General features: G+C 34.7%; 2 protein-coding genes across 5 annotated transcripts in view; both read right to left on the bottom strand.

The window, feature by feature from the left end:
* The window catches only part of LOC110018946 (15-cis-zeta-carotene isomerase, chloroplastic), a 25721-nt gene extending 7174 nt beyond the window's left edge, over positions 1–18547 (bottom strand). The window contains exons 1-3 of one of the 2 annotated variants that reach the window (XM_020716427.1): positions 18021–18547; positions 3254–3400; positions 2021–2488 (exon numbers count right to left, since the gene is read on the bottom strand). In XM_020716427.1, coding sequence (XP_020572086.1) covers positions 2153–2488; positions 3254–3400; positions 18021–18452 — 915 coding nt within the window. In that variant the 5' untranslated portion in view covers positions 18453–18547 and the 3' untranslated portion in view covers positions 2021–2152. Of the gene's footprint in view, positions 1–2020; positions 2489–3253; positions 3401–18020 lie in introns of those variants that run through there. The other variant, XM_020716426.1, reaches the window with a different exon arrangement.
* A 2668-nt stretch (positions 18548–21215) lies between these two features.
* The window catches only part of LOC110018961 (actin-related protein 2/3 complex subunit 5A-like), a 12493-nt gene continuing 5838 nt past the window's right edge, over positions 21216–27870 (bottom strand). The window contains exons 2-5 of one of the 3 annotated variants that reach the window (XM_020716448.1): positions 27754–27858; positions 27574–27646; positions 27378–27478; positions 21216–21519 (exon numbers count right to left, since the gene is read on the bottom strand). In XM_020716448.1, the coding sequence (XP_020572107.1) occupies positions 21384–21519; positions 27378–27478; positions 27574–27646; positions 27754–27858 (415 nt within the window). In that variant the 3' untranslated portion in view covers positions 21216–21383. The remainder of the gene's footprint in view (positions 21520–27377; positions 27479–27573; positions 27647–27753; positions 27859–27870) is intronic. The other 2 variants (XM_020716449.1, XM_020716450.1) reach the window with 2 other exon arrangements.

Here is a 27870-nt window from a genome sequence, read left to right as displayed (position 1 = left end):
CTTACAAATGTGATTGTTGCTCACCAGTACGACCCACATGACCAACTATGACCTACTTGGTCAACAACTCATGCAGCTCCCAACTTCACTCTATATGAATTACAGACGTTATTGCGGAGCACTATTACAACCTGCATGGCTCAAAACTTATGCAAGTCTCAACACTCTGCCCTGTGTGTCCTATGAAGGTTATTTCAATCTGCATCTACAACCTATGCAACCAACTACAGTCTACTTGATCTACAGCTAATGCAGCTCCCAACTCAGGCTTCTGTGACCCATGAGCATTATTGCAGCTCACCTCTACAAACTTCGTGATCAACTACGACTTATGTGACTCACAACTCACACAACTCCCAACTTCAACTTCTATGACCTAGGAGCATTATTGTAACTCAACTATGGGCTAAGCAACCAACTATGAGCTATGTGGTAGTGATACACAACTCTTGTAACTCCAAACTTCAGCCTATATGACCTACAAACATTAATTCAGCTCACAACTGTGACCTACACAATCAATTATAACATACATGGTCCACAACTCATGCAACACCCAACTCTAACATTTATGACATACAAACATTATTGCAGTTCACCACTACCGCTTACGTGCCCAATTATGACCCATGTGATCCACAAGTCATGCAGCTCCTAACTTCAGCCTTTATGGTTTATGGACGTTATTATAATTCACCACTACAGCCTATGTGACCAATGATGGCCTACATGATTCACAGCTTCTGCAGCTCTCTAATATTCTATAGCCAACTGACGCTTTTGACGTGATTATCTACGACCTACATGAATAACTACTACGACAACTTTCAACTACGATCTCTACGACAAGTTGATATTACAATTACCTTCTACAACATTTAAATACTGACTTCATAACAATCAACCACGCCATTGCAGCCTATTACAACTATCAATATTGAACTACGATTGTACATTAACTTTGTAATTTCATCCTCTAATTCAAAAGGGCAGTAGTCTCATATACTTATAATTACATAATATATTATTTCAACAAGGCTGTGCTTGTGATTTTTTCCTTTTTCAAGATTTTTCACGTAAAAAATCGCAGTATCTCCTCCCTCTGCTTTTCTTTTATCTCTATGGCTGTCGAATCTTCTTCAAACACTAAGACGCTAAATTATTATTCTGCAGCCGCAAATCTTCTATCATCCATCTCATATTATAAACTCCAATCTGATAAACTTTATGGCGGTCAAAAAAACTAAAATATAAAAAAAAATTTCTTCAAGCGAAAGTAAACTCATCTTTTATTTTTCAATTGTATTGTGAATTATTTTAGCATAATTTCATTTTGTCAATTATTAGAAGTTAGAAAGTGATAGTTTGAATTAACTATCAATTGATTACATCAAATTTTTTTAGCAAAATAGATAATACTTCTAAAATTTTTCCTAAACATTAACAAAATAAAATAAACAATACATATATAAATAACACATCACCAAGTAATATGATGTAAACTCCTTTTTACATCATTTTTTATATTTTATTTGATAACATTTTAGACATTAAATTCTTAAAAATACTTTCATAATACAATTTGTTATCATATAATAATTCTTAACCACTTAGAACTTGCTTCTATTCGCATGAAATCATTTCCATCATGAAATCTTCCGAGTCAACAGTTGCAAGACAACTTAGGCATTTACATACATAGAACACAATTCTAAACTGACATTTCTTCTTATTAAGCGTTATGCGTAAATATGAAAGTTAAGGCGTGAGACATCTAAATACATAATAATTGTCAGCTATACATCTAAATTTTATTTTTGGGGCATTCACACACATACCACCTAATTCCTATCTATTTACATATCTAACACCCAAACTTCACTTTTTACATTTATACCGCCCGAATCTCTCATTTCACATAAAAAAGATACCACCGACATCTCAACTTATAAGACATAAAATACACATTTTTATGCATAAATAAAATAACATAAAGAATAAAACTTAGGACTTAAACATATAAAAACATAAATCTTCCATTATTTTATTTCTCTTAAACATTTTCCCACCTCTTTATTCCTCATAGAAATCTGCTCTACAACCATAAAAAAAAAACTGAAAACAAGACAAGTTCTAAATTCACAGAAAATGTTTACCAGTGAAGACCGAAGCTGGACGACTGTATGAGCGGATGAGCATAATAAGCTCCAAGCGTCAGAATCGTCACTGCTACATAAGGCAGTCTGAGGAATTCCTTATAGTAGTCTTTCGGCAATCTCTGCCTCCCGTCCAGAATAGCAGCAAAAGGAACTACGCTTGTTCTGCTCCTCACCGCATCAAATGCGGCGCCGTAACGAGCGCTGAGCCTCCTATCACCATTCCATGCGCCAAACAAGTGGTGGCCAATCAGCCCAATGGAAGCAGCGACTGCTACAGAATTGCCTATCCAGATAGTATGGGCTAAGCACCATATCACTTGTCCCACCATCTTAGCACAGGGAATGCAGAGCAGGATTAGTAAATTAGAAATATTATAAATCAATCCAATTGGAGTTGGAGGATAAATCATTGTCATGTTTAAGGTAAAAAGTAAAATAAAGAAAAAAATTATAAGAGAAAAAAAGGGGAGGGGGGATTTTTAAGTAGTAACCATCCAAAATTTTAAATATAACGGATTGAGTGCCGAAACTTGAAACTTAAATTTTGCGTTTCGACCGCCCAGAAATACCCAAAACTTTAAGTGCAACGGATTGACTACTTTTGTTTCAAAACAATATATATATATATATAGGTGTTTATATACATATCACCCAATGCTTATGTATTTACATATCTGACACCTAAACTTTATTATTTGGACATTTATACTGCCCAATTCTTTTATTTCACGTCAAAAATACCACCATTTTAAGTTTAAAAACGTGATATGAACCTCTTCATGCGTAGATATGGTGGTATGTGGGTAAAAATTGAAGTTAGGTTGTTAGATATGTAAACCATAAGCATTGAGGGGTATATATGTGAATCTTCCTTTTTTTGGGGGTATTTACCTACATTCCCTCAATTCGTATATATTAACATATCTAAGGCCTAAATTTTACTATTCACATGCATACCACCCAATTCTTTCACATTACATAAAAAATACCATCATTTTTACTTTTAAAATGTGAGATAGATCTTTTTCATACATAGAATGTCCCATCAAGTTTATATATGTTTTATTGTGAAGGGAATGAATTGAAGAACTTACAATTGAGCTGAGAGCTAAAGGAAGCGAAACGCCCGCAAACAGAACACGGTAAGCTCTCTCGCCAATGAGCTTCTCACAGGTATCTCTAAGGCTTGCCAAACCACTATGTACTACAGCGAATATGAGCACAAGAATGAGCACCACAACCTGCAAAAAACAAAACAAAATTGTTTTCTTTGAAGTTTGCAGTACTTAATGATTTAATTGTACATATTAAATACAAAATTTTTTTGACATTGTAAATTACTATGATAAAACCAGTGTAAACTGCAGAAAAGTGGCATTTATTCTGTACTTAAAATAGAATCCTATGTGCAAAAAAGGTAAGGGCATTACACACACAATTCTTATGTATTTAAATAGCTAACACCTACATTATCACTTATTTTGTAAAAATGAATTGCATATTTTCATGCATAGGTTTTAAGACATCAAAGTGGTAAAAATGTAAATATGAAAGTTTAGGTGTTAAATACGTAAGAATTGAGTGGTATGTATGTAAATTTCCCAAAAGGTAAACGAGATTGATTAAGAACTCATCAGGCCAACAGCATAAAATGGAATGCTGTCAAAGATATTTATTCAGGCATTTATGTAGAGCAAGCGCCTCACCAGTTAAAAGGAAAAATAACTTAATCTTCATAACATTATGCAAAAAATGTAAATAAAAAAAAGTATGTTAATAGCGCTCACATTTTCCCCAAAACAATAAAAATTGAAGAGCGCGCCAATAGCAGGACTCTGGAAAACAATTCTATAAGCATATTATTTATCTAAAGAAGAGTTAAATATAGATCGATTTATCGCCACAATAAAACAAACATACCTCAAAAAGAGCAAAAAAATGCCTCAATGTGCTTCTGAGTTTGTATCAGATTTCACATATTGTTAAGAGTTTGTAACCCAATTTTTTTTGGGATAGGAACAAGAGATTAGCGGTGCAACTTGTGGTGTAATCTAAATTATGAAAAAAAATTTTCCCCCATGATATGGACCTTTATTATTTTTTTCGCGCACGGACACACACATATATATATAATTAAGATTCTGAACAGGCGATATTATGAGAGTTGCCCACAATCCATTTGAATTTCTTCTTTTTTTTCAATATAGTGAATTCTACTTCTCTGCGACTCTATATATGGTTTTTCCCATCTAGGATTTTCTTTGTAAATTTGGTTGTCTTTTTGTTATTCTTCTTTCACTTATTGTGGAAGGCAGAATTCTACATTTGTTGAAAAGAACCAGACTGCTCAAAGTTAAAAGGAAAAATAACTTAATCTTCATAACATTTTGCCATTTTCTGGAAGGCAGAATTCTACATTTGCCTCCAATATTTTTATAGCAAATTTAGGCAATACTCATAACATGAATGGGATAATATATGTCAGGAACAACAATCTGAACTACAGAAAATGGCAGAATTTTCTATCTGTTGGCAAAATGGAATTATAAAAAGTGCATCCATTGCATGGACCTCATGCTATTTCAGGGCCTTGTTTGGGTTTAAAAAAGGCCGCATGACCCCCTACATTTGCAATTTCAAAGAAAATTTTTTACATCCCTTAAGCCTTGGCCTTAATATCACACTAGAAGTAATTTAACCACTTATAAGAAAAATTATACTATAGACCTCAAATGTCCACACTTCACAATCAAACTACAATTCAAATCTTAATTAGTAGCTCTAGTACTCTTCTAATAAATCAAACATTATGGCTAAACGTAATCATCTTTCACCTTTATACAAATGCAAATCTAATGTCTTCCAAAAATACCTTTAGTTTAAGGGGCCGCCCAATACCCTATGTATTATATATCTAACATCTAATCTATGCTTTTTACATTTATACCACCTAAATCTTTCATATCACATAATCATATCACATAAAAACTACCGACATAAAAACTACCGTCATTTTAACTTTTAAAAAGTGAAATATACCTTTTTATGCATAGATAGGGTGGTATGATGTAAAAATTGAAGTATAGGCATTAGATATGGAAATGCATAAGAATTAAGTAGTATGTATGTAAATCTTCCTTATTTTAAATGTTTAAATTCTGCTTTTCTAGTAAATTATGACTAAATTCTCCAGGCCAGTCGTCAGCAAATCATAACAAGAGATCTCAATTGTACCCATAGTTTACAATCCATCCAAACTCTCCTCTTAATTAGTTTCTCTATTACTGCTTTAATAAATCAATCATTGTGGGCAAAAACATCTTTTTAACTGTAAAACGATGCAATATAATGACTTCCCTGTTTTCTAAAGGAAAAGAATATAAACTGCGATTTTAATTAATTAAATTCGATATTCTGGTAATTTATGACCAAATAGCTGAATGATATCAAACACAATCATTTGGATACCTACATCAGTAATAAAAGAATGCAAGCAAAGGTACAAGTTCAAAACTATGCAGGTTATTCTGCGTGTACAAGATTTTGCAATAAACAATTAAAGACTCTGAAATTTAAAATATTAGAGGGTGGAATATCCCAAAAGTAGAAAAAAACTCAAACTAAAAATTTCATAATGAGGAATCAATTAGCTTTAGAACTAGCAGTTAACAAATATCCAACATTCAAAAAGTTTTTGTCAATTTCCAATTAGATTTCATATAGGTTGGCAATCAATCACTTAAAATGATTCAATTTTTGCCTTGTAGTCTGCTAAGTTTTTAGGATTCAAACAAGTTGAACATATGCCCAAGTTATAAGTATTCTACTGCAAGCAGAGATCGCATTTGAGGAAAAGTTAGCTCCATATCTATTGAATATAGTTGGGAAAGTAAAATCCTATCTGATCGAACAAAACTTATACCGCAAAGCAGGACTCTCAAAGAAATTTAGAAGAAGGAATGAAGAAATATTCAATTTGCTTCGAACATTGCATCGAAGCTCTACTGAGCTTGAAACTGTATTAAATCTCATTGAAAGGTTCACATCATTGATAAAAATCAAATGACATGAAAATAATCCGATTTGGATGTTTGAAGCCTCGAAAATGAACCGACAACACTCGAGGCAAACCAAACTTCGTGAACTGTCATCCTCTTGCAAGGATTGAATAAACGGTGCCACCACCAGCCTCTAAGGCCTTATCAGATGAGGTTGCTGTTGAGAATTGGACCTTATTTAAGGACCTATTAGTAAAAAGAGAATATTGAAGAAGTCTAGGGGTGCATTTGTAAAATATTGTAATACTCCCATGTTATGAATGTACAAAGAAAGTTTTGAACAATTCTTTCTTTATAGTATAGAGCCCTTACCCTAGCCCTAACCTTAGAGGCCACATTCATGCTTGATAGTTAGTATCAGGCGTAAAGAGACCCAAAACTTCCTCTTCCTTACTCTTCGTCCTCGCGAAGCTGGACGAAGAAAGGATCGCGGCTTGGCAGGATCGCTTGGTATTGGGCGTACAAAGACCCGGAACTTCTCCTCCTTCCTCTTCGTCCTCGCGAAGCTGGACAAAGAAGGGATCTCTCGGGATTGGGCGTACAGAGACTTGAAACTTCTCTTCCTTCTATTTGTCCTTGCAAAGCTAGACGAAGACGGGATCACGACTTGGAGCTTCGCAATACAGTCGCAATTGGAGCTACCCAAAGACTACAACGGGATCGCGGTGATAGAGTCTCGTTTAGAGCTAATTGGGAAGGCAACCACAGTGCCACATAGAGATCTTCGAAGCTCTAGTTTGTATCTTTGTCGCAGACGACCAATCCAACTGAAGCCTCAGTCTCTCGATTTCTTCATGTTCGCCTAACCCAGGGAAGCAATGATCGGATCACGATGTACTGACGTGAAGGATGTGTTATCTGATCTGTGTGATCTAAACTGGGATCCTTGTGATTGATGTTGTCAGAAGATGGAAATAGTGCAGAAGCTAAAAGATTGGAGCTTCTAGGGAAGAAAGATCCCAAAGTTTTGAAGGGTCTTGGTTGAGTTCATATAGAGAGCTAGCGTCTAGATGGGAGCCACTACCTCAGTACGTGCTCCGACGCATGTGAGGCTATACATCCCTCTTGTGGATCTAAAGCTTGATAGATCGGCCACGTATCTGAGTTGGTTCCATCGGATTGAGGTTGTTTTAGTAGAGAAGAGACTAGAGGGATATCTGATCGAAGACAAATCAAAGAGTGACGGTGCCGAGGACAATGAGTGGAGGACCACACACACCTTAATCTATATCTGACCGCTCAACTCAATGGTTTCATCAATTCCATCCTCAATGGATGACATTCGAAATGTGAGGGACATCTGGGCAAAGCAAAAAAATGATTTATGTTGGGAGGGAGAACTACATGAGGGTGTTCCAGATTCAGTGTGAAATAGAAGTAGTGGTACAGGATGAAAGATAGATCAAGAATACGCCATAAATCTAGAGCAATTGTGAGCAGATCTTGATCACTTCTCTCTGATATCGAGCTATGGCAATCCAAAGTGCAAGAAATGGGAGATCTTTGCATAGATTAGGACTATACAGTTTTTGGCCCATCTGAACTCGACCTTTGACCAAGGAGATGTGCCCTCCTAGCTCATGTGACTGTCCCTTCACTGGATAAGGTCATTGTTGCGATGATACAGGAGGAGAGTCGCATAAAGCTACAGTTGAGTAGACTTCCAAGTGAGTGATCACCTTTGGCTGCCTCGAGCTCAGACATGATAGGTGTCCAGGGGGAGACTCGCAAGCGTTACAATTGTGGTGAAGTTGCTCATCTGAGCAACACCTGTCCAAGACCACCTAAGAGAGAGAGGGAGGAGGTTTTGGTCGTGGTCGTGGTCATAAAAAAGGAGGCTATCGAGCAAATCTAATGGTAGCAGAGAGGAGGGAGAGACATATGTGATTTTTATCAATGAGGATCATGAGTGTCTGGAGATGTTAAAAAGAAAGTCGGAAGCTGCAGAATATAGGGCTGAGAATACTTCCAACCAGCCATCATCAAAAGGTAACATTATTATTTATGCTCACTCTGACAAATATACTAGTAATACACATAGTCTTGTCTCTATTTCCACCATAAGATCATCATAATGGATAGTAGATTCTGGTGCATCCTGACACGTGAAAAATACTCCTAGAGAGTTTTCTTCCTATACTCCCCTAGCAGTACCGGAAAGGATCCAAAATATTGATGGTTCAGGACAGCCTGTAACTGGTAAGGACATAATATAATATGACTTTGTTCAATATGTTGTATGCTCCTTCTTTTCCAGTGAATCTTTCATACATTTGTGTCATTATTCTCCAGCTAAAACATGTTGTTTCTTCTGATACCTAAGACGATCTTCTAAGAGAAAGGGATGGGTCGGACACTTGGGACTGAAATGCGGCATAGTGAACTCTGGTATTTGGACCGGAAAGGAATGGACTCAGCTCTAACGTCCATGGTAGAGAATGTTGGATTAGGAGAATCTCAGAGGAGTGTGGAGGATGTGTTGCTAATACATCATAGACCCATGGATCACTTTTATTTTAATTTATTGAGTCAGTTGTATCTTTTTTTGTATGAAAAGATAAATAAACAAAAGTTAGTTTGTGATGCTGATGAGTTTGGCAAGTTTACTAGTGACTCTTATATCAGTTCTGAGAATAATAATTCTGATATTTTTGACTTAATACAGAATACCTTGCCTACGAGTTCATAGAATGATTATCAATTTTTGTACTTTTATTGATTGTTTTTCAGGATTACTTAGTTATATTTGATGAAAAATAAGGGTAATGTGTTTGTTTGCTTTGAAGACTTCCCCAAAACAATCCAGACTCAATATGGTGCATTTTTGAAAATATTGAGGCTTGATAATGAGACAGTATACCAAAACAGATTTTGGAAAATACTTGTAAGCCCAATGTATACAACATCAAACCACTCATACACAGCGGCATAAAATGGAATAATAGAGAAGAAGAATATACACCTTCTATAGGTAGCTCAAAATAGTGCTATCAAAATGACAAGTTGTTCGCGAACAGCTCGTGTTCGGCTCATTAAGAAGCTCAAGCTTGGCTCATTAAAAAGCTCGTGTTCGATTCGTTTGCTAAACAAACAAACCAAACATAAACAATTTTTTGTTTGTGTTCAGCTCATTTTGGCTCGAAATAATTAAATTGTCTACAAGGCTACAAAGATTTATAATCAATTAAAATTATTAATTAAAAAATAAAATAGAAATATATATAGTTATATTTAAATGAAGTTTTAACATAAATAAAAAGATTTAAATCTCGCTCCTACCCTTGACATCCTGCTACCGTGTGATTAGAGTTGTCAAAATGGTTATTTGTTCACGAACAGCTCGTGTTCACCTCGCTTAGCAAATAAACCGAACATGAACAATGATATTTTTTAATGAGCCGAATAAGAGCTGAGATCGGGCTTGCTCGTGTTCAGCTTGTTTACACCCCTAGCCCAAAGCATGATGATCACAAGGAATGTCCTAAAGTACTTATAGAGGCGAGCAATTTTGACAGCTGCCCAATTGATCAACAGAATTCTCTCAAGCGTGTTGGATTGGAAGTCTCCTTGTCAGATGTTGAAAGGAGATAATAGTGGAATCCTCCCATTGAAGGTGTTTGGATGTGTATGTTTTGTGAGAGATAATAGGTCATTAGCAGGGAAGCTGAATTCCAAAGTTGTGAAATATGTGTTCATAGATTAATATGCTACCTAGAAAGGGTATGTCTGTCAGAGCCTAATAGAGAAGAGACAATATATGAGCATGGATGCATCATTTAGAGAATTTGAACCACACTACACCCAAAAGGTGACCTCACCATTTGATGACTCTGCCAAATACTGGGGATATGAGGCAAGGGGTGAGAGTGGTACATGTGGGAGCGATGTTTTGTCCTGTGATGTGAGATGAATCAATTGAGGAACCAGAAAATGCGAAGAGTAAACCCAGAGATGGTGGGATTCAATTTGAAGGTGAGTTAAAGATTTATATACGAAAAAGGAAACAAAATGAAGGAACAGTGTTTGTAGTGCCACTTGTGCCAGTTAGTCCCTTGTCCCGGTCTTCCACGAATTATGAGACACCAGCATCCACCTCCGACTCAGAACTCCCACGTAATATGATTCCTCCCCCTCCTCCTCCTAACCACTCAACTTTAAAGAGGATCACTCAAAGCAATGCGAGACATCCTTCTAATCATTTTGGATGGGAAATGACAGTGCTAACTTGGTTTCATTTTCTAGCATATCACCATTACATGGAACATTCATTTCATTTTTTGACACTGTCTTTATACTCAAGTGTTGGCAAATTGCAAAGGAAGATCTCAAGTAGAAAGCGGCTATATATGAAGAGCTTATGACTCTCGATAAAAACCAAACCCGGGAGATAGTGTCACTACTAGAAAGAAAAAAAATAGTTTGGGTGCAAGTGAATCTTCAATGTGAGCAAACTCCTAAAGAGAAGGTGAAACGGTACAAAACACGATTGGTGACGAAAGAGTACAGTCAGACATAAGACATTAACTATGATGAAACCTTTGCATCAATAACAAAGATGAGCACAGTAAAGACACTGGTTTCTCTGACTATGAATGACTGGTGGAAGTTACACCAACTTGGATGTGAATAATGCATTTCCTCATGGTGAGTTACTAGAAGAGGCATATATGGAGATACATCAGGATTCGATACAATCCAGACAGTGGGCAAGGTTTGTAGGCCCAAGAAGTCTCTGTATGGCTTGAAGCAGTTTCCTCAAACAAAATTTGACAAGTTTAGAAAGGCTATAGTGGGCATGAGATATCAGTAGATCGATGCAAACTATACGGTGTTCTTTCGACAACACAAATGTCACACCACTATACTTGTTGTTTATGTTGATGACATCATTGTTATCATTAATGATGAGAAAGAAATTGCCCAGCTAAAGTTAAGATTGCATAATGAAATTGAGGTGAAGGAACTTGAACAACTCAGATACTTTCTTGGGATTGAAGTGGCTCATGGACTTGAGGGAATGATCTTGTTCCAGAGAAAGTATGCACTAGATCTCCTCACAGAAACAGGTATGTTGGAGGGCAAATCCGCAGTCTCTCCAGTTGACCAGAAGGCCAAACTGAGTGCAAAGGTGGGAGAAATGGTTGATCGTGAAAGATATAAAAGATTGGTAGGTTATCTGATTTATCTGTGTTACACTCGACCCAACATCTTTTTTGCATTGAGCGTGGGGAGTCGCTGCATGCATGATCCAAGGAAGAGTCATATGGATGCAGTGTATCAGATTCAGAGGTACCTGAAAAGTGCACCAGAGAAAGAGTTAATTTGCAGAAAGAATGGACACGTAGAAGTTGAGCGCTTTTGTGATGCTGATTGAGCGAGTTTTGCATATGACATAAGATCCACCTCAGGATACTGCATATTCATAGGGAGCAACTTGATCTCTTGGAAGAGCAAAAAACAATCTATAGTAGTTGGTCAACAACAGAGGTAGAGTACAAGACATGGCCTTAAGAGTTGCTGAGATGATGTGGTTGACAGCCTTGTTGGTCGAGCTCAGGGCAAACCAAGGAACTCAAATAAAGTTGTGGTGCAACAAGTCAGCAATCACATTGTCAACAACTCGGTGAAGCACGATAGAACCAAACATGTGGAGATTAATAAATTCCTCATTAAGGAAAAGCTGAATAATGGGCTACTTGAGTGGCTGACTGCGCCACTAAAGGACTTAGTTCATTAGATTTGTCTAATTTCCTATCTTGAGGCGTGTGTTGAGAAATGGACCTTATTTAGGATCCTATTGGTAAAAAGGAAATATTGAAGAAGTCTAAGGGTGTAGTTGTAAAATATTATAATACCCTATTTAAGCCCATATTATGAATGTACAAAGCAAGTTCCCCAATGGAATATCCTCACCTAGAGCTACATGCCAATGTTGTATAGGTGTATAGGCACACAATGGCAACAATGCAAATTGTTTGTAAAGGTTTTGATTTCTCAGAGCTACTAACCCTTAATGAATCTCCATTTAATGGTTCATAGGCAACAAATGACTTCTTTAGAAGAAACAAATATTTTGATATAATAATAATAAAGCATCCTCACTATTTTTCAAAACCCAAATTTAAGTGATGAATCTTCTAAGAATTATTCCCATGAATCTATTTGAACATATTTCCATCAATCACAAGTATTGAACTCGTGAAAACTGCAATGCTTTATGGCGCGAAATGTTGGCCTGTAAAAAAGATGGGAGCATTCAACTATTATTGTAAAAAAGATGGAGGATTCCACCAGTAACAAAGATGAGCACATAAAATCAAGTGTTGTTGGGACGAGAATGCTCGGGTGGATGAGTGGCTTTACACTTAAAGACAAAATGTGAAACAAATATATGTGTGAAAGGGTTCGAGTAGCTCTAGTAATAAACAAGACTAGAGAGAGTCGTCTTAGAAGGTTTGCTCACATAAAACGTTGACCATCTGATGACCCATTTAGGAAAGTAGATGTTTTAGATGGGACTTATGCTAAGAAAGATAAGAGGTTGACCTAAGAAAACTAGGGCATGTTGTATAAAGAACAATCTTAATTTATTAGAATTAAATAAAAATATGACACATAATAGAACACAAAGGAGAAAAAGAATTCATGTAATCAACCCCACTTAGTGGGATAAAAACTAATTGTTAATGTTGCACATCTATTGCACTAATAGTGTTTGTAACATATGACTAAGAAAAAAAAAAGAGGGCAAATAAATAAATAAACAAAATAATAATATTATTATTAAGAATTTTGAATCGACATGAATAATTTTTAGACAGTGTTGTTATTAGGAGTTGAAATAGAGGATGAATGAGGTCCATTTCTTTGTATTAGTCGAGAGAGCGGGGTGGGAGATAGAGAAGTAGAAAAGGGAAGAAGAGTCAAGGACTCTGTGTGAGAAGCGAAGGAGGCTCATGCCCTAGCCGAGCAAAGAGGAAGAAAGGAAAAAACGACTGTGAAAGAAAAGGAAGATGAGGAAGGAGGACGCTTGTAGGCACCAGATTCAAGCAAGTGAAGGTCGTTTGGGTGCTCTCAAGAAGAAAGAAGAAAAACAAGAAGCCAAAGGAGGAGGAGAAGGAAGAGGAGGAAGGATTGTGTGGCTTTTCTCTGTCGTGCAAAGTTTGCCGTGCTCGATCGGCCATGAGAGGTAGAAGAGGGAGGAGATCGACCCTTTGTACTATGTTGAAGTCGAGGGCTCTGTGTGAAAAGCGAATGAGACTCGCAGAGCAAAGAGGAAGGAAGGAAGAAACGACAGTGAAGGAAAAAGAAGACAAAGAAGGAGAAGAGGCTTGTAAACACCAAAGTCGAGCGAGTGAAGGTCGTTTGGGTGCGCTCTAGAAGAAGAAGAAATAGAAGAAGCCAAAGGTGAAGAAGAAGAAGTTGAAGGAGAAAAAGGAATAGGAGAAAGGATTGTGTAGCTTTTCTCAATCATGCAAAGCTTACCGTGCTTGACCGGCCACGAGCGGTAGAAGAGGGAGGAGGTTGACTCTTTCTACTATGTTGAAGTCGAGCCAAGCTCAAATGAAGAGGAAGGGGAGGTGGCTCTTTGTGTTGTACTAGGTCTAACTGAGCTTGAAGGAAGAAGAAGAAAAGGGGAGACGAGGCAGCTCATGCGTGTGGGATTTCTTTAGAAGGAAGTTGAAGTTTATGAATAGGAAATCGACCGAGCCACTATGAAGCTAAGAGTAGGTTTATTTATTTTAATTAATGAATTAAATGAATGTTTATTTTGTTAAGGGTTAATGGTATGTTTAATAAAGGAGGATTGAAACTATAGAAATCTCAGATTTGAGGAATATCAAGATTAATATTTGTGCAAAAGAAAAGGAGATAATTGAGGTAGGTTTATGGTTAATTTCATATATAGGATTTTACATAATTAATTTAATGTACTAATAGCCTTTTTTATTATTTTAGTTAGAAGCAAAGAGGAAAGACCTTAGATTGAAAATTTAGAAGCAACTTCAGTGGAGGTAAGGGTTATACATTTATTATAAAATTTTATTTAATAAAATGTCACTAAAATTATATTGAATTTTTCTAGAGTTAGAATCTGTGATTAGAATCGAAAAATAACTTAAAATCCTTATACGTGCACTTTTAATTGAAATAGATGGAGTAAAAGGAAGTAAAGTGAAGGAATTAACTTCTATAGAGGTCACTTAAAGGTTAAAGTGAGTGACTATTTTCTTGTATGTATTAAATTGATGTTTTACTAAATAAAGACTTCTATAATGCTTCAGCTTTTATAATTATATGTATGTTCTTAGTTAAAAAAATCATTGAGATGAATGAAATTATTAAAAAGAAAAATGATAGTTCAATGAATTTTAAAGGACGCAATTAAAGGAAATGAAATGTAAAGAGTTGAGTAATTCAAGATTGCCCCTAGATAGTACTGGCAGAGAATGTGATATATTTGTGCACGAGAAATAAAATGAAAATGATAAAGGTGTACCTTTGGGTACAAAATTTTGAAGGTACTTACGGATAGATTTTTGATGATACATTTAGATATAATTGTAATCATGATACGACTTTTTAAATATGCTAAAAAGAGTAAATACTTAAATTTAAACGTAAATTGTTAAATTTAAAATGAAAGCTTACAGTTTAATTAATTAATGAATTACATTTCTTTTGGTCATTCACGTATAGCATTTGCATACTAATCTAATACAGAAAAAGATTGAAATTCATCATTAAGTCGAGAAAACTTATTATTTAAATTAATTGTTTCTATCAAGTAAAATATTAGGTTAATATGACTAACAGAAGGGATTTAGTTTGCATGAGAACTATTGCTGATATGTGTTGTGTTGTGTTGTGTGGTTGTAGTTATTGTACTATTTCCTTCTGAGTAGTGAAACTGTTGTGACTTGGTTTAAGATATTTTATTTGCAGATTATGTGTTAAATTTGGATGATTTGATTTCTGTGTAATGTATTTTGTGGTTTCTTAACGACTCTTCCACGAATTAAGAGTTATGAAAATATGTGAAAAATAAATGAAATGACAATACCTTCCAACCGCATTTCCTGACTTAATTAATGCTAAGCTACCATTCTGTATAGTGACAACGTGAAACTACAAGATGGTTTTTTTTCCCATTCTCAAATAGAGACATTGCCAATAATAACATCATCAAAACAACTCTAATATCTCGGGTTAATCTTAATTAACACAGGCAAAAAATCAGCAATAAAGAATGTCATTTGGCCACATTTCGATAAACGAAGGGCGCAATCTATAAACAATATTCTAGTTCATTATAATTAAGGCATGAAATAATTTTCATGCACCATAAATGGGCCTTGATTCTGCTGGATTAGAAATGTGTAATTTTTTATGCCTAGATGAGATCACGGATAAGGAAATCCCCTATGAATGACAAGCTCAATAAGTCATAGAATTTCTAGGTATAGACAAGCTCTGATCCTTGCGAACATACTCCAAATGATCATGTCCTCTCAAGATGTATGTACCTGCACTAGGGCCATGTTGCAACCTCGATTGCACTACAACTGTATCCTTCAAACAAGTGTCACAACCTTGCATGAGTCACATTTGCTCCTTTAAGACATGTGCCACTTCAATACTACAATCCTTGTTACACCTCAGTCATGTCCTTTAAGCTTTACATTGCAACCTCATTTGCATTGCAATTGCCATCGCCTCTAGACCTGCACCACAGTCACACTTGCAACATAATCATCTCCTCAAAGGCCTATGTCGCTTGTAGTCATCTTTTCTTAGACTTGGACTACAACCTCACTTATGTCATATTTGTTGCTTAATCAGGACAAGTGTCATAATCTTGCATGTCGCATAATAATTCCCTTCCATACATCCATTATAGTGGTCTCATTGTGAGGTATACACCATAACTATCTCCAATAAGACTAATGGCAAACATCTTTAGTAAGCTTAAACCATAATTATGTCTAGTCAGGATTGCCCAACGAAAACCTAAGGCCACATAATAATCCCAATCATGCAAACATTTATGATGCCCACAACCAACAAATCTAGGGTACCCTCACCTTTATATTCTCTAATTGTCAAAGATGTACATTGCATTAAAGTCCTTCCAATTAATAGAAGATGGACTAATTGGGTCATACTCGGTTGTATTTCCTTACAAGAGTTTACTTTATAAGAAATCATCTATCCCACTCTATTCATCATTTGATTTATTTTTTTGATATAGAAAATAGCTAAGACAAGTAAGTTTAATCCTTACTCCACTAGCTCAATTTCTGGAAAGTATCTTTATAAAAATTCAGCCATTATGAACCCATCCTTTAACAAATTAGGAAGTATTAACTTTATAATTGCAATTATATTCATTAAAAAACTACACTTTGCAACCAAAGACATTAAGGCTTACATGTGAGATCACTTGCACACACTTTATTAAGCTCAGTTGATTTTCAAAATGATGACTATTTGAAATTGAATTGCAGCAAGTTGAGCTAACCGAAAACTAAAAACCAAAACCAAGATGACTAAAAGTGAAGCTCCAAAAAAACCCAAAATTTTCAATCAGATTTTTATTTTGGAGTTAAAAAACATTAATAATTGTTTTGATTAGATTGGTTCAATTCGCTTCTGTATAAATATACTATAGTCAGTCAACTGTCTTGATTTTCCATAAATTTGAAAATGGAAAGAGGTTTTAGATGTTATAGATTTAAAATCAATCATTAATTTCTGATTGCATGGCTCAAGATGAACCATATAACACATATTTGTATTTCATTTCTAGTTATTTGAATTTCCCAAACCCCAAAACTCTGCCAAGCCAAATTATAAGTCCATGAAATATCAGCAACTGAAATTGAATCAAATAGATTTTCAGTTTAAGCAGTTTTTTACCCAACCTTCCTCCATCAAACTAATATTTCTCTAACTAGACTGCTAATGGCACAACCTAGCATGAAACTTACAGGTACAGAGCCCCGGAGAAATAAAAGAATGGAAATCAATTAATAATTCAAGTCTCTTTAATCTGCTCTACCAATAAAAAAATAAAGTAATTTACAAATTGAATTTTATATCCACCATAAGAGAGAGGCAATCAATAACATTCTGTAATGACAAATGTGGCTAATCCCCATTGCATAATCAAAGGTCTTCATGTGTTCATCATTTCAACCCACATGTTTTTATATTAACATCACTACCAGATAGACCAAACAAAAACCAAAACTTGATTTAGAACTGAGAAACACAATAAGGTTCAACATATTTCTAAATATTATGGATTGCACAAAATCCATAAATACAACAATAGCTTAATGGTTTTCAATAGTAGAAACAACCCAAGGTGAGCAATTGCCCACCCTAAAATTTGAAATTTTAATTTTTTAACAGGCTGCAAAACAAACAAGTGATTTTGCCCTCTTCAATAAATTATTTTGCCCAATACTTCAGGAAAACAAAGTGTTTTGACTTAATTCCTAGTGTTCTCTTAATATTAATTTATTTACATAATAAGTTTGCTTAGATTTTGCACATGCATAGACAAGATTTTACCAAAGGAACTTGACAGCACGCACACAGAACCTAATTAATAGTATTGATAATCAAACAAGATACTAAGGGAATAATAACCATGACATATACCTTCATTGAAAAGAATTATATCGTTAACGGCCAAAAGAATTAATAGTAACAGTCAGATTCTGTGCCATAGCGCTTCAATCATCATAATTCATAAAATCAAAAACACAGAAAGAATTCACCATTCATAACTCACCTCAGGGCTCTCTGAAATGTCAGAAACCGCACTGATGAATGCGGTTCCATATCCCGTTGATGGATTAATCCACAAAGCGTCGAGAGCAAAGAAAACAGCTCCCAAAATAAACGTGAAATAGACCCATGAAGCGAGCTTCTGCTCCCCCAATTTGAAAACCGCAGAGTCCTCCCCGATCGGAGCATCGCCGCCGTCGGAATCGTCCTTCACCTCTGTCCCTCCAACCGCGCGAGTAGTCTCACTACGAAGCCGAAGCAAAGTGGTCGAGTATTTAGGAGTGGAGAAAGTGAAGGAGTTCCATGGATTTGAGCTTCTGGCAAGTTTAGGTCTGGAATGAAAGGGCAGAGATCGTGCAGAGCCCGTTTGGCCGCTCTGAAATTTTGGTGAGAGGGCGTGGAGGGTGGAGCTCGACGGGAGATTTGTATAAGCCATCAGCGACCTGCGAGCTCGAGTTCGGAGAGAGAACGGAGAGTACTGAAGACTTGAAATGTGCGGGTAAGGGAGCGGGCTCGTCGCATAGGTGGCGTAGGTATGATCCAACCGTCCAACTTTTTCATTTTTATTGGGATCGTGCGACTCCGGCTGATATTTGGCTCTATGCGGATGGTGGGCTTTCATTTATAAAATGGGATGATACCTATCCTAAAGTGTTTGTTCGTTTTAAATCCTAATCAAATTCGGGTCAACACTCCAAACTTGAGGGGGAGTGTTAAGAATTATAATAGAAAATAATTTATTCCTATAAAAAGTTATGAGAAATAAATTATTTTCATAATATAAGAAGATATTTCCTTTCCTATTTTATATTTATTCCTTTGATTGGAAATTACTTGTTTTATTATTTTATGTTATTTCCTATATCTCCTAATAATTAATATGAATTAATTATTGGAGATATTATATGATATATCTTTCATTTCATATAATTTCCTTTTTATTATTTTTTCTATTATAAAGTTCTTATATTATAAAGTTCTTGTAAGGGTTATTTATACCCTCGTTTATATCAATGAAATAATTGAGTATTTCACTTTATTCCGCATTATTCTGAAATTTCAACATGGTATCAGAGACTAGTTTTGTATTCTAGTCGTCAACCCTCCTGTGAGAATTGTCGGACTCCCTTCCTGCCATCCTCTGTGCAGGAAAGGGGGGAATAAAGAAATTTTCTCGATCGAGAGAGGCGATTGTGGAGGAAAGTGGGATTCCGACGACACTAACTCCATTTTCCAATTCAACGTCAACTCGACGACTCCACGGGGGAGATCCGCTCGGACCCCAATCTCAGCTTCGATCATTCGTATCCTCACACCAAGGCCATCATCAAGATCATTTCAAGCAAATTCAGTAAACTCGGGAGGGCGGCACTAGCGAAGCCGCCACCCGGGGAATATTTTGTTGTAAAAAACAAAAAAAGCCGTTCATTTTTCCTGCAGTATTTTTTCTTCCCTACCAAAGTGTCAGGGGGAGCTGCGTTTCCAGCCGACCTTTTCTCATGCAGTTTTTTTTATTCCCTGCCAAAGCGTCAAGGAGAGCTGCATTTCCAGCAAGTTATTTCTTCTGCAGTATTTTTTTCTTTCCTGTCAAAGCGTCAGGGGGAGCTGTGTTTTTAGCCGGTCATTTCTTCTGCAGTATTTGTTTCTTCCCTGGCCCAAGCATTAGGGTAGCCAACGATAACCGCGATTAACTAAAAATCAGTTTTCCTGTAGGTTGTTTCTTTCCCTGCAAAACTCAAAATTCAGCTAAGCCTGAATCCAACAAATTCAGCCAAGCCTGAATATCTTTTCTACGCCTAAACATATGACAGACAAAACTCAAAATTCAACCAAACCTGAATCTAACAAATTTAGCCAAGTCTGAATCACTCTTCTGTACCGAAGCATATGACAAACAAACTCAAAATTTAGTCAAGCCTGAATATAGCAAAATTAGACAATCTAAACGACCAATTTTTCTTCACTACTTAGCAAGTTTGGAATTATTAACATACATTCCAAACTTGAGGGGGAGTGTTAAGAATTATAATAAAAAATAATTTATTCCTATAAGAAGTTATGAGGAATAAATTATTTCCATAATATAAGGAGATATTTCCTTTCCTATTTTATATTTATTTCCTTATATTAAGAATTATTTGGTTTCCTATTTTATGTTATTTTATATATCTCCTAATAATTAATATGAATTAATTATTGGAGATATTATATGATATATCTTTCCTTTCATATAATTTCCTTTTTATTATTTTTCCTATTATAAAGTTCTTGTAAGGGTTATTTATACCCTCATTTATATCAATGAAATAATTGAGTATTTCACTTTATTCCGCATTATTCTGAAATTTCAACAAGTTCTGATTTTGAGCTAATTTCAAGTTGGAATGAATCCAAATATCAAATTGAGGCAGCTCGTTTGGATTCTGAACTAGATCTAGTCAATTTTGATCCTATTTTGAGTTGGAACGGATCCAAATATCAATTTAAGACAACTTGTTTCGATTTCGAGCCGAATCGAGCTCGATTCAATTTCGAATGAAACGGGCTCGAAATTGAATATAACTAGCCAATTTCAAATTACATTCATTCCATTCAAGCTAATTTTGCCTTTCATTCGAGTAATCAAACAAAATATGCCTTCTATATTGTTGTTATTTTGAATGACTCAAATTTAAATCATAAAATGTACAATTATTCAAAATATAAAGATAAAACCTATATACATCAACTCGCCGTCTAGCCTAATATTATAAAAAAAAATCTCTTTCAATATGAAAAATGTAGTAATAATAAATTTCAAAATCAATATGATCTTTTGGCAGCACAATTATGATGGTTATCACATGACTGATATTCACCTAAACTTCTACAATTTATCTTAGAACTGGAGCCCTCGTTAACGGCTTTGTTTGGAAGGGCTTCTTCCAAAAAAAAACTCCTTTAAAATAAACAGTCATATAAATGGAGCTTTTCCCAACGTTGCTATTAAACGAATTTTTCTCAAAGGTAAAACCCCATCAAATGATCCCAACATATAAACTCAGTTTGGTCTGCATTGAGCCAAACACAAACCAAGCCGAAACCAGTTCGAAATTCAAAAAAGTCACTTGCAACATACAAGCAAACTCATTCATCAAACTAAACAGCAACTGAACAGAGATAAAAAGCCAAGTCAAGGAACACCTCATGATTATATGAAATTATATCCATTCACCTAAACCAAAGTTGTTCGATCTGACATAACATTCCCATACCCTAAAATAGGTGACGGACGACTGTGATAAATATTACAAGAGAAGTGTACGTATTAATCAACAAATATTAAGCTAAATATTTTACATTAATTTTAGAAAATGGCAGAAGATGGTCACACACTATTTACAGTGTCTGCAAGCGATCGCAGTATGCATCCCAGCCCAGCTTTCTCCGTCAGTTTCTCGTGGATTCTAAGGCACTGATCGCATGTCGGTCGGTCACCAGTAGCCAGGCCACGGTAGAGGTACCTTTTCAACAATGAAATCAGTGGAGACAAATTACATACATACCACACAATTTTTATGTATTTACATATCTAACTCCCAAAGTTTCAAATTTATTTTTTTAGTACCTTGGTGTCATAAACCTATGCATGAAAACAAAAAGTGCATTTCATTTTTTAGAAGTAGATGCGAGAATTTAGGTGTGAGATATGTAAATACATAAGAATTGGTAGGTGCCCAATTAAATAGATAATGCTTGAGGCTGTAAGCAGCTCGCCATACAAAAAATGGTAATAATGGGAGAATATGGAGAGTCATTACATTTACCATTCTAAATTTGAATTGTTGCAAATGGTCATGCATTGCAGGATTTCATCACCACTATTTTAGTAACTAAATTCAAAATAATAGTAATTAAATTCATAAGTTTGATTAATAAATAGTCAATATATTGCTAAAAAATAACTTTGGGTAAACCATAGTAAGGTAGGACAGTCTATAATATAAACTAAGATGTTATGTATTACGATACGATAACAACAACAACAAGACTTCTTCTCATCAAGTGAGGTGGGCTACATGAATCCTTTTTCCGTGTCCTATTGAGTGCCATATTTTCATTTAATTCTAAAAATTAAGATTATTTTTTTATACATGCACAAGTGTTTTTAGGTTGAGATGTTATTCATTATAAAATTAAAATTATATACATCACAACTCATAAGTTACTAATTTATGATTTTAGCAACAAACTTGTCACTTTTAATATAAAGTCAATCAACACTTTTTCATTCCACAAGAAAATTTAACAATTGGAATACTATGAAATTCTATAAGAAAAACAGGACCAATCGTAAAATTTAACAACTATCAAGTTCGCGGTTCAAAAAGAAAATGCAGCACGTATTTTACTTTCGCAAAATCTTGATTAACACACAAATCAATGATTGATTAATTAAAGAAATAAGAAGATGGATAAAAATCACCATAAATGGATGAATGAGGCCTCATCTCCACAAACGTGAAATGAAGCACTTGAAAAATACACATTCAACAAGCCACATACAAGAAGAGAGCAAAACAATCTTTTTTTTTTTTAATGTTCAATCTTTAATGATTTTTAAATGCCTCCTCGAGAATCCTAATCATAATCTTCAAAACAATCTAAAACAAGAAATTACTAATTTCAAATTAGACAGAAGCAATAATGATCTCCTCAGAACATCCAGCATTAATGTCAACAATAGAAAATTCTCTACAAATTCTACAGCTCAATTTGTTAAGTCCAATTCATGTTTTACTTTAAGATACCATCAAAATATGAAGGAACAATGCTAAAGAGACCAAATAGTGCCAAGAATGGAAAGGTTCGATTCATAGCACAACGCTAGATGTCTCAAAAATTGTCCGATACATCAACTCGACCCGAACAACTTGAGAAATTTGGGTATAGGTTAACCGGATTAATTTTTGGGTTGAGTTCGGGCTAGGAATTTTAACGCGCTTAATTTTTCAAATCGGGTTTGGGTCGACACACCAATCAAAAATTGACTCAAAATCAACTAATCAACCATCCAGCCCAAAATCGACTAGAAATCAACCTGAATACTTGTTATGTATTACATTAAACGGATTATGTGTCGGGTTCAAATTAGCGAGTTGAAAAAGGCTTTGTCGAAGATGGACCTTCTCACCCATTTAATATGCAGGTCAGGTTCGGGTCAAGCAATTTCGGGTTGGTTCAATTTTGTGTCAGATCCGAACTCAGCCTTCGAACCCGATTTGACACCCCTAAAGACATAAAGGCAAAATCCATAGCCTAAAGGCGGCCAGGGGAAAATAACATATAGGGAAACAATGGGAACCTTGGCCATAAAGGCAAGAAGACAACAACATTGTGAAACTAAGAAAATAAATAAAATTAAATTAAAAATTAAAAAACAACATTGTCAAACTGCAGCAGTTCATGGCACTATGGTAGTGATTCGGAACTCCTATAAGTGTTGATTCGAATATTATGAAGGCATACAATAATAAGATAGATTTTACAAATTTGTCAAAATACCAAAGAACATATAACAAACACGAGAAACATATTTTTACACTCGAAATAAACTAGAAACAAATCAAAGAATATATACACACACACACACACATATATATATATATATATATATATAAATCGCATACCCAAAGAACAAAAAATTTAAGATATGCATCAAAATAAACGAGAAAACAAAAACAAAGAATCGATAAATATCAATTGCATTCCCAATGAAACAAAAAAAATTAAGATTTGCATCAGAATAAACTAGAAAACAAAAGCTAACAATCAATAAATATGAATATAATTCCCAATGAAAAAAAAAATTTAAAATTTGCATCATACAGCTCCTAGGAGGAATTCCTCCGAAAAAAATAAAGATGAAAAAATTTTGAAATAATCTAAAATGTTACAATTTTCATGAGATAAATTTTTCTTGTGTATCTTCAAAACAATGCAAGCATGAGGGAAATCAAGTGCTCGTCTAGGAATAGTTGGGATAAGGGTAAAGTTACTTGCAAAATGAAGAAGCAAAAAAAAGGAAGATTTACAAACATACCACTCAATTCTTACATATTTACATATTTAACACCTAAACTTCAATTTTATCATACATATCACTTTACCTATGTATTAAAAGAAGTATTTCACGTTTAAAAGTTAAAATGGAGGAATATTTGATGTCGTATAAAAGCTTTAGGTGGTATAAATATCAAATATAAAAAGCAAAATTTAAGTGTTAGATATGTAAATACATAGGAATTGGATGGTATGTATGTAAATGTCCCCAAATAATGTGTATTCCTTGCGGATAATCTTCCACTGTCATCTGCACTTTCATAAGCATCCAAAAAGATCAATCTTACAATAAATAAAAAAACATAGTGAGCCGTTCCAAAATCTATAGATTCTTTTTTAGTGAAGGATATACAATGAGTTCAGCCTATGATGGCTAAGATATGTGATGAGTAGACAAAGCTTGATGGACAGCTGAGTTATAATTAGGCTCATAGAATTGAACGGAAAGAATTGGCACTCCAGGAAACGTTCCACACAATTAACAATCATATAACTAATTTTGAAGTAATTTAGGATGATTTACATACAAACCACTCAATTCCTATGTATTTACATATCTAACACCTAAACTTTAATTTTCAAATATATGCCAACTTACCTATGCATGAAAAGTTGTCTTTCACTTTTTAAAAGTGAAAATAGAGTTCTTTTTTATATAAAAAGCCGTCTTTCTGTCTTTCACCTTTTTGGTGTTTGATAATTATTTGAAGATTGTTCCATCATGGTTAGATTATGAATTATCTCAAAGACTGATATTATAAAGACCAGTCGACAAAACTTGAAAATGCCCCTTAAATTGTTGTATTCATCTTGAATCTCATCAGCCATAAACAACTATTTTCTAAAATAACATTTACCTGGAATGGATGTCTAAGTACATTTAGTTCAAATAGCACCATTTCTTCCAAAATAAATAAAAAAAATAACTAAGAACCCGCAGAGGTAAAATATAAACCGTTTTTTCTATGGGGATAGCGGATAAAAGTCCATGCGCATGGATGACCTACAACCTCGTCGATGGCACCAAATTATGGTATCAGTTAACAAATTTTCATATTAGAAAAATAATCCTCATATAGTGAGCAATATAGGTTTATTTCATAGTAATCTAGCAGTTATACTCATTCCTCCATTATAAATAAAGGAGTTCTGGAGTGCATAACCTCCATTAGATAGCTTTAGCACCAAAATTTTTTTTCAAAATGTGACGTGGCCAACTATGTTGTTCTTACATGGTTGCTCAACAGCCTTGAACCTTCTATTACATCAACTATAATGCTTCAAAACTATCAAAAAGATTGTGAAATCTTCTTTAGTCGTACACTTAATAGAAAGGTAATATGTCTGATATCTAAAGTCTTTATTTTGAGATTTTAACTCTTTATTTTGAGATTTTCACTCATCAGCAAAATAATATGCAGATCCATTAGTATTAATAAGAAGGTTTTAAAAACCGGACCAGATATTGAACCGGAAGAGGAGGATGTTCAAGGTTCAACAATTGAACCGGAGTTGAGCCAGAGGTTGAATCGGTAGACGTTATAAATATAAAAAATTATTAAATATAACTTAAATGGCATAACAATGTCAAAGTATATGCAGTATAAAAAATATATCATGAAATATAAATCATATGTGAAATGAAACAACTCATTTAAATGACTAATATTTTCTTCTAGTATAGATAGCAATGTCGGTTCCTTAAACTATTTCATTCCATTACATTAAACTATTGTTTCTCTAAAAAGAATTAAAAATAAGAAAATGTTAGCATCAAATAAAAAAGATTTGTAAGTAAACAAAAGATAAAACGATAAAATTGAATACACAATTGCATATAATTATAATAGACAATATCTAATGTGAAAAAAAGTGCTTATAAATTAAAACAACGATAAATCAATAAGCATGATACACTATTACTGCAAGAAGACAAGCAATTTAGTATTATAATCCAAAAAATATCTCTTAGGAAGCACTTTAAAAATAAATTGGTTCAACGAATGAAATGCCGGTTCATTGCAGTTTAATTCGGGGATGATTTTTAGGCCAACCAAAATCGAACCTCCGGCCGGTTCAAGGTCGAACTGGCTGGTTCGGTTCGGTTTTCTAAACCTTGATTAATAATAAAAAAAATGGGGATGAGTTACTTTAGTACCAACACTTAATTCTTGATTGAAGAAACAAAATGAAGAATTTCTTGATGTAAAAAAAGAAGAATAAATAAATTGAGAAATGATTATATCAGAATAATTGCAAGAGTAGAATCTATTATATATAGAAGATACTTACAAATATAACTTGTTTGGAAAATGCACCCTTAGCACATTTAGATAAAATTAAGATGAAAAGATTAGAAAAACAAATTTGTAGGCAAAAGATAGCATGAATAACAATTGCACAAAAATATTTCTACATATTAAATCTAACATCTTGTATAACAAATTAAAAAATACATAAAAACTGACAATTCATAGATCCAACCCTAAAATAATTAGGATATAGCAAATGGTGATGATATTGTTTAAAATAAAGACCAAAATGAAATTAAACTATCAACAACACATTGATAGTTTTTTTTTTTTGGTTGCTTCAATTCTAATGTATTCAAAGTTTAAGAAGGTGAATCATGAATGATCAAATAAGAAACACAAAATAAACACCCTATTTGCATTGATTAACTTTTATTTGCTATATAAACACTGAAAACTATATCATTTACAAATAGAACCTTCTACAACATACAAAGATCTCAAGAGGTAAAACTGAATAAAAGGAAAATAATTAATTCAAAATAGGCTAAGAGCTGGAGGCCAACCACCGAACCACTTACCCGCTGCTCATCAATAAACTAAACTTCCTTGCCCGGTGCAACAATAGATGCTAGCTAACTTAAAAGGTCATAAAAATTAGGGAAATTTACATCCATAACACACAATTCTTTTACATTTATAAATCTTACACCTAAACTTCCATATTTGCATTTATAGCACTTTGGTATTAACTTTTAAAACGAAAGTGATTGGGTTATCTTTGATGTTATATTAAAGATACGAGTGCTATGTAGCCAAATATTAAAATTTGAGTGTCAGATATGTAAATACATAAGAATTGTGTGATATGTATGTAATTTTTGCTACACTAAATTTCCATTCACTGCTACAAAAAAAAAACAAAAACATACTACAATCTTGTGAAAAAAAAAATGGTGCAGGTATTCAAGAATGAAAAACCAGTGAAAAGGTTGAAAAGACCTTACTTCATGAGAATGTCGTAGTACTCCGGGTCCAGAGAAGAGAACATGCCATCTACGTCCCTAATGGCCATCATTGCTCGATGCACCACAATCCAGTTAGCCGACTGCAATGAAAGAAAACCCTAATTTAGAAGAAAGTCACAACGCTTAATAGCTGGAAAACAAGATCGAAACCCTAAACGAAAGGGGTAACGCCAACCTTGCATCGCTGATCCTTCGTGTTCGTTGGAGACCCCTCCAGAGCAGTCTTCAGCGCCTCAACCGGCTTCGATCTGAGCATTATGTAGAACATCAGGTGTTTAGTCGAAAAACAAGCTAGATATCAGAGAAAAAACGATTGTTGTGTCGGTCGTTGAGGTTAGCTTATGATCCTCTTAACTGCTTGAGCAAGTTCTCAATCTTCTTCGACTTGTGCTCGATCCGCAAGATCATGGCTTCAATGTTCTCCTCTACCTCCGCCGCCGCCGCCGCCGCCGACGCCGCCGCAGCCGCCGTG

The sequence above is a fragment of the Phalaenopsis equestris genome, unplaced genomic scaffold, assembly GCF_001263595.1.
Source record: "Phalaenopsis equestris unplaced genomic scaffold, ASM126359v1 Scaffold000036, whole genome shotgun sequence".
Classification (NCBI taxonomy): domain Eukaryota; kingdom Viridiplantae; phylum Streptophyta; class Magnoliopsida; order Asparagales; family Orchidaceae; genus Phalaenopsis; species Phalaenopsis equestris.
This window is presented reverse-complemented; position numbering and strand designations above follow the sequence as displayed.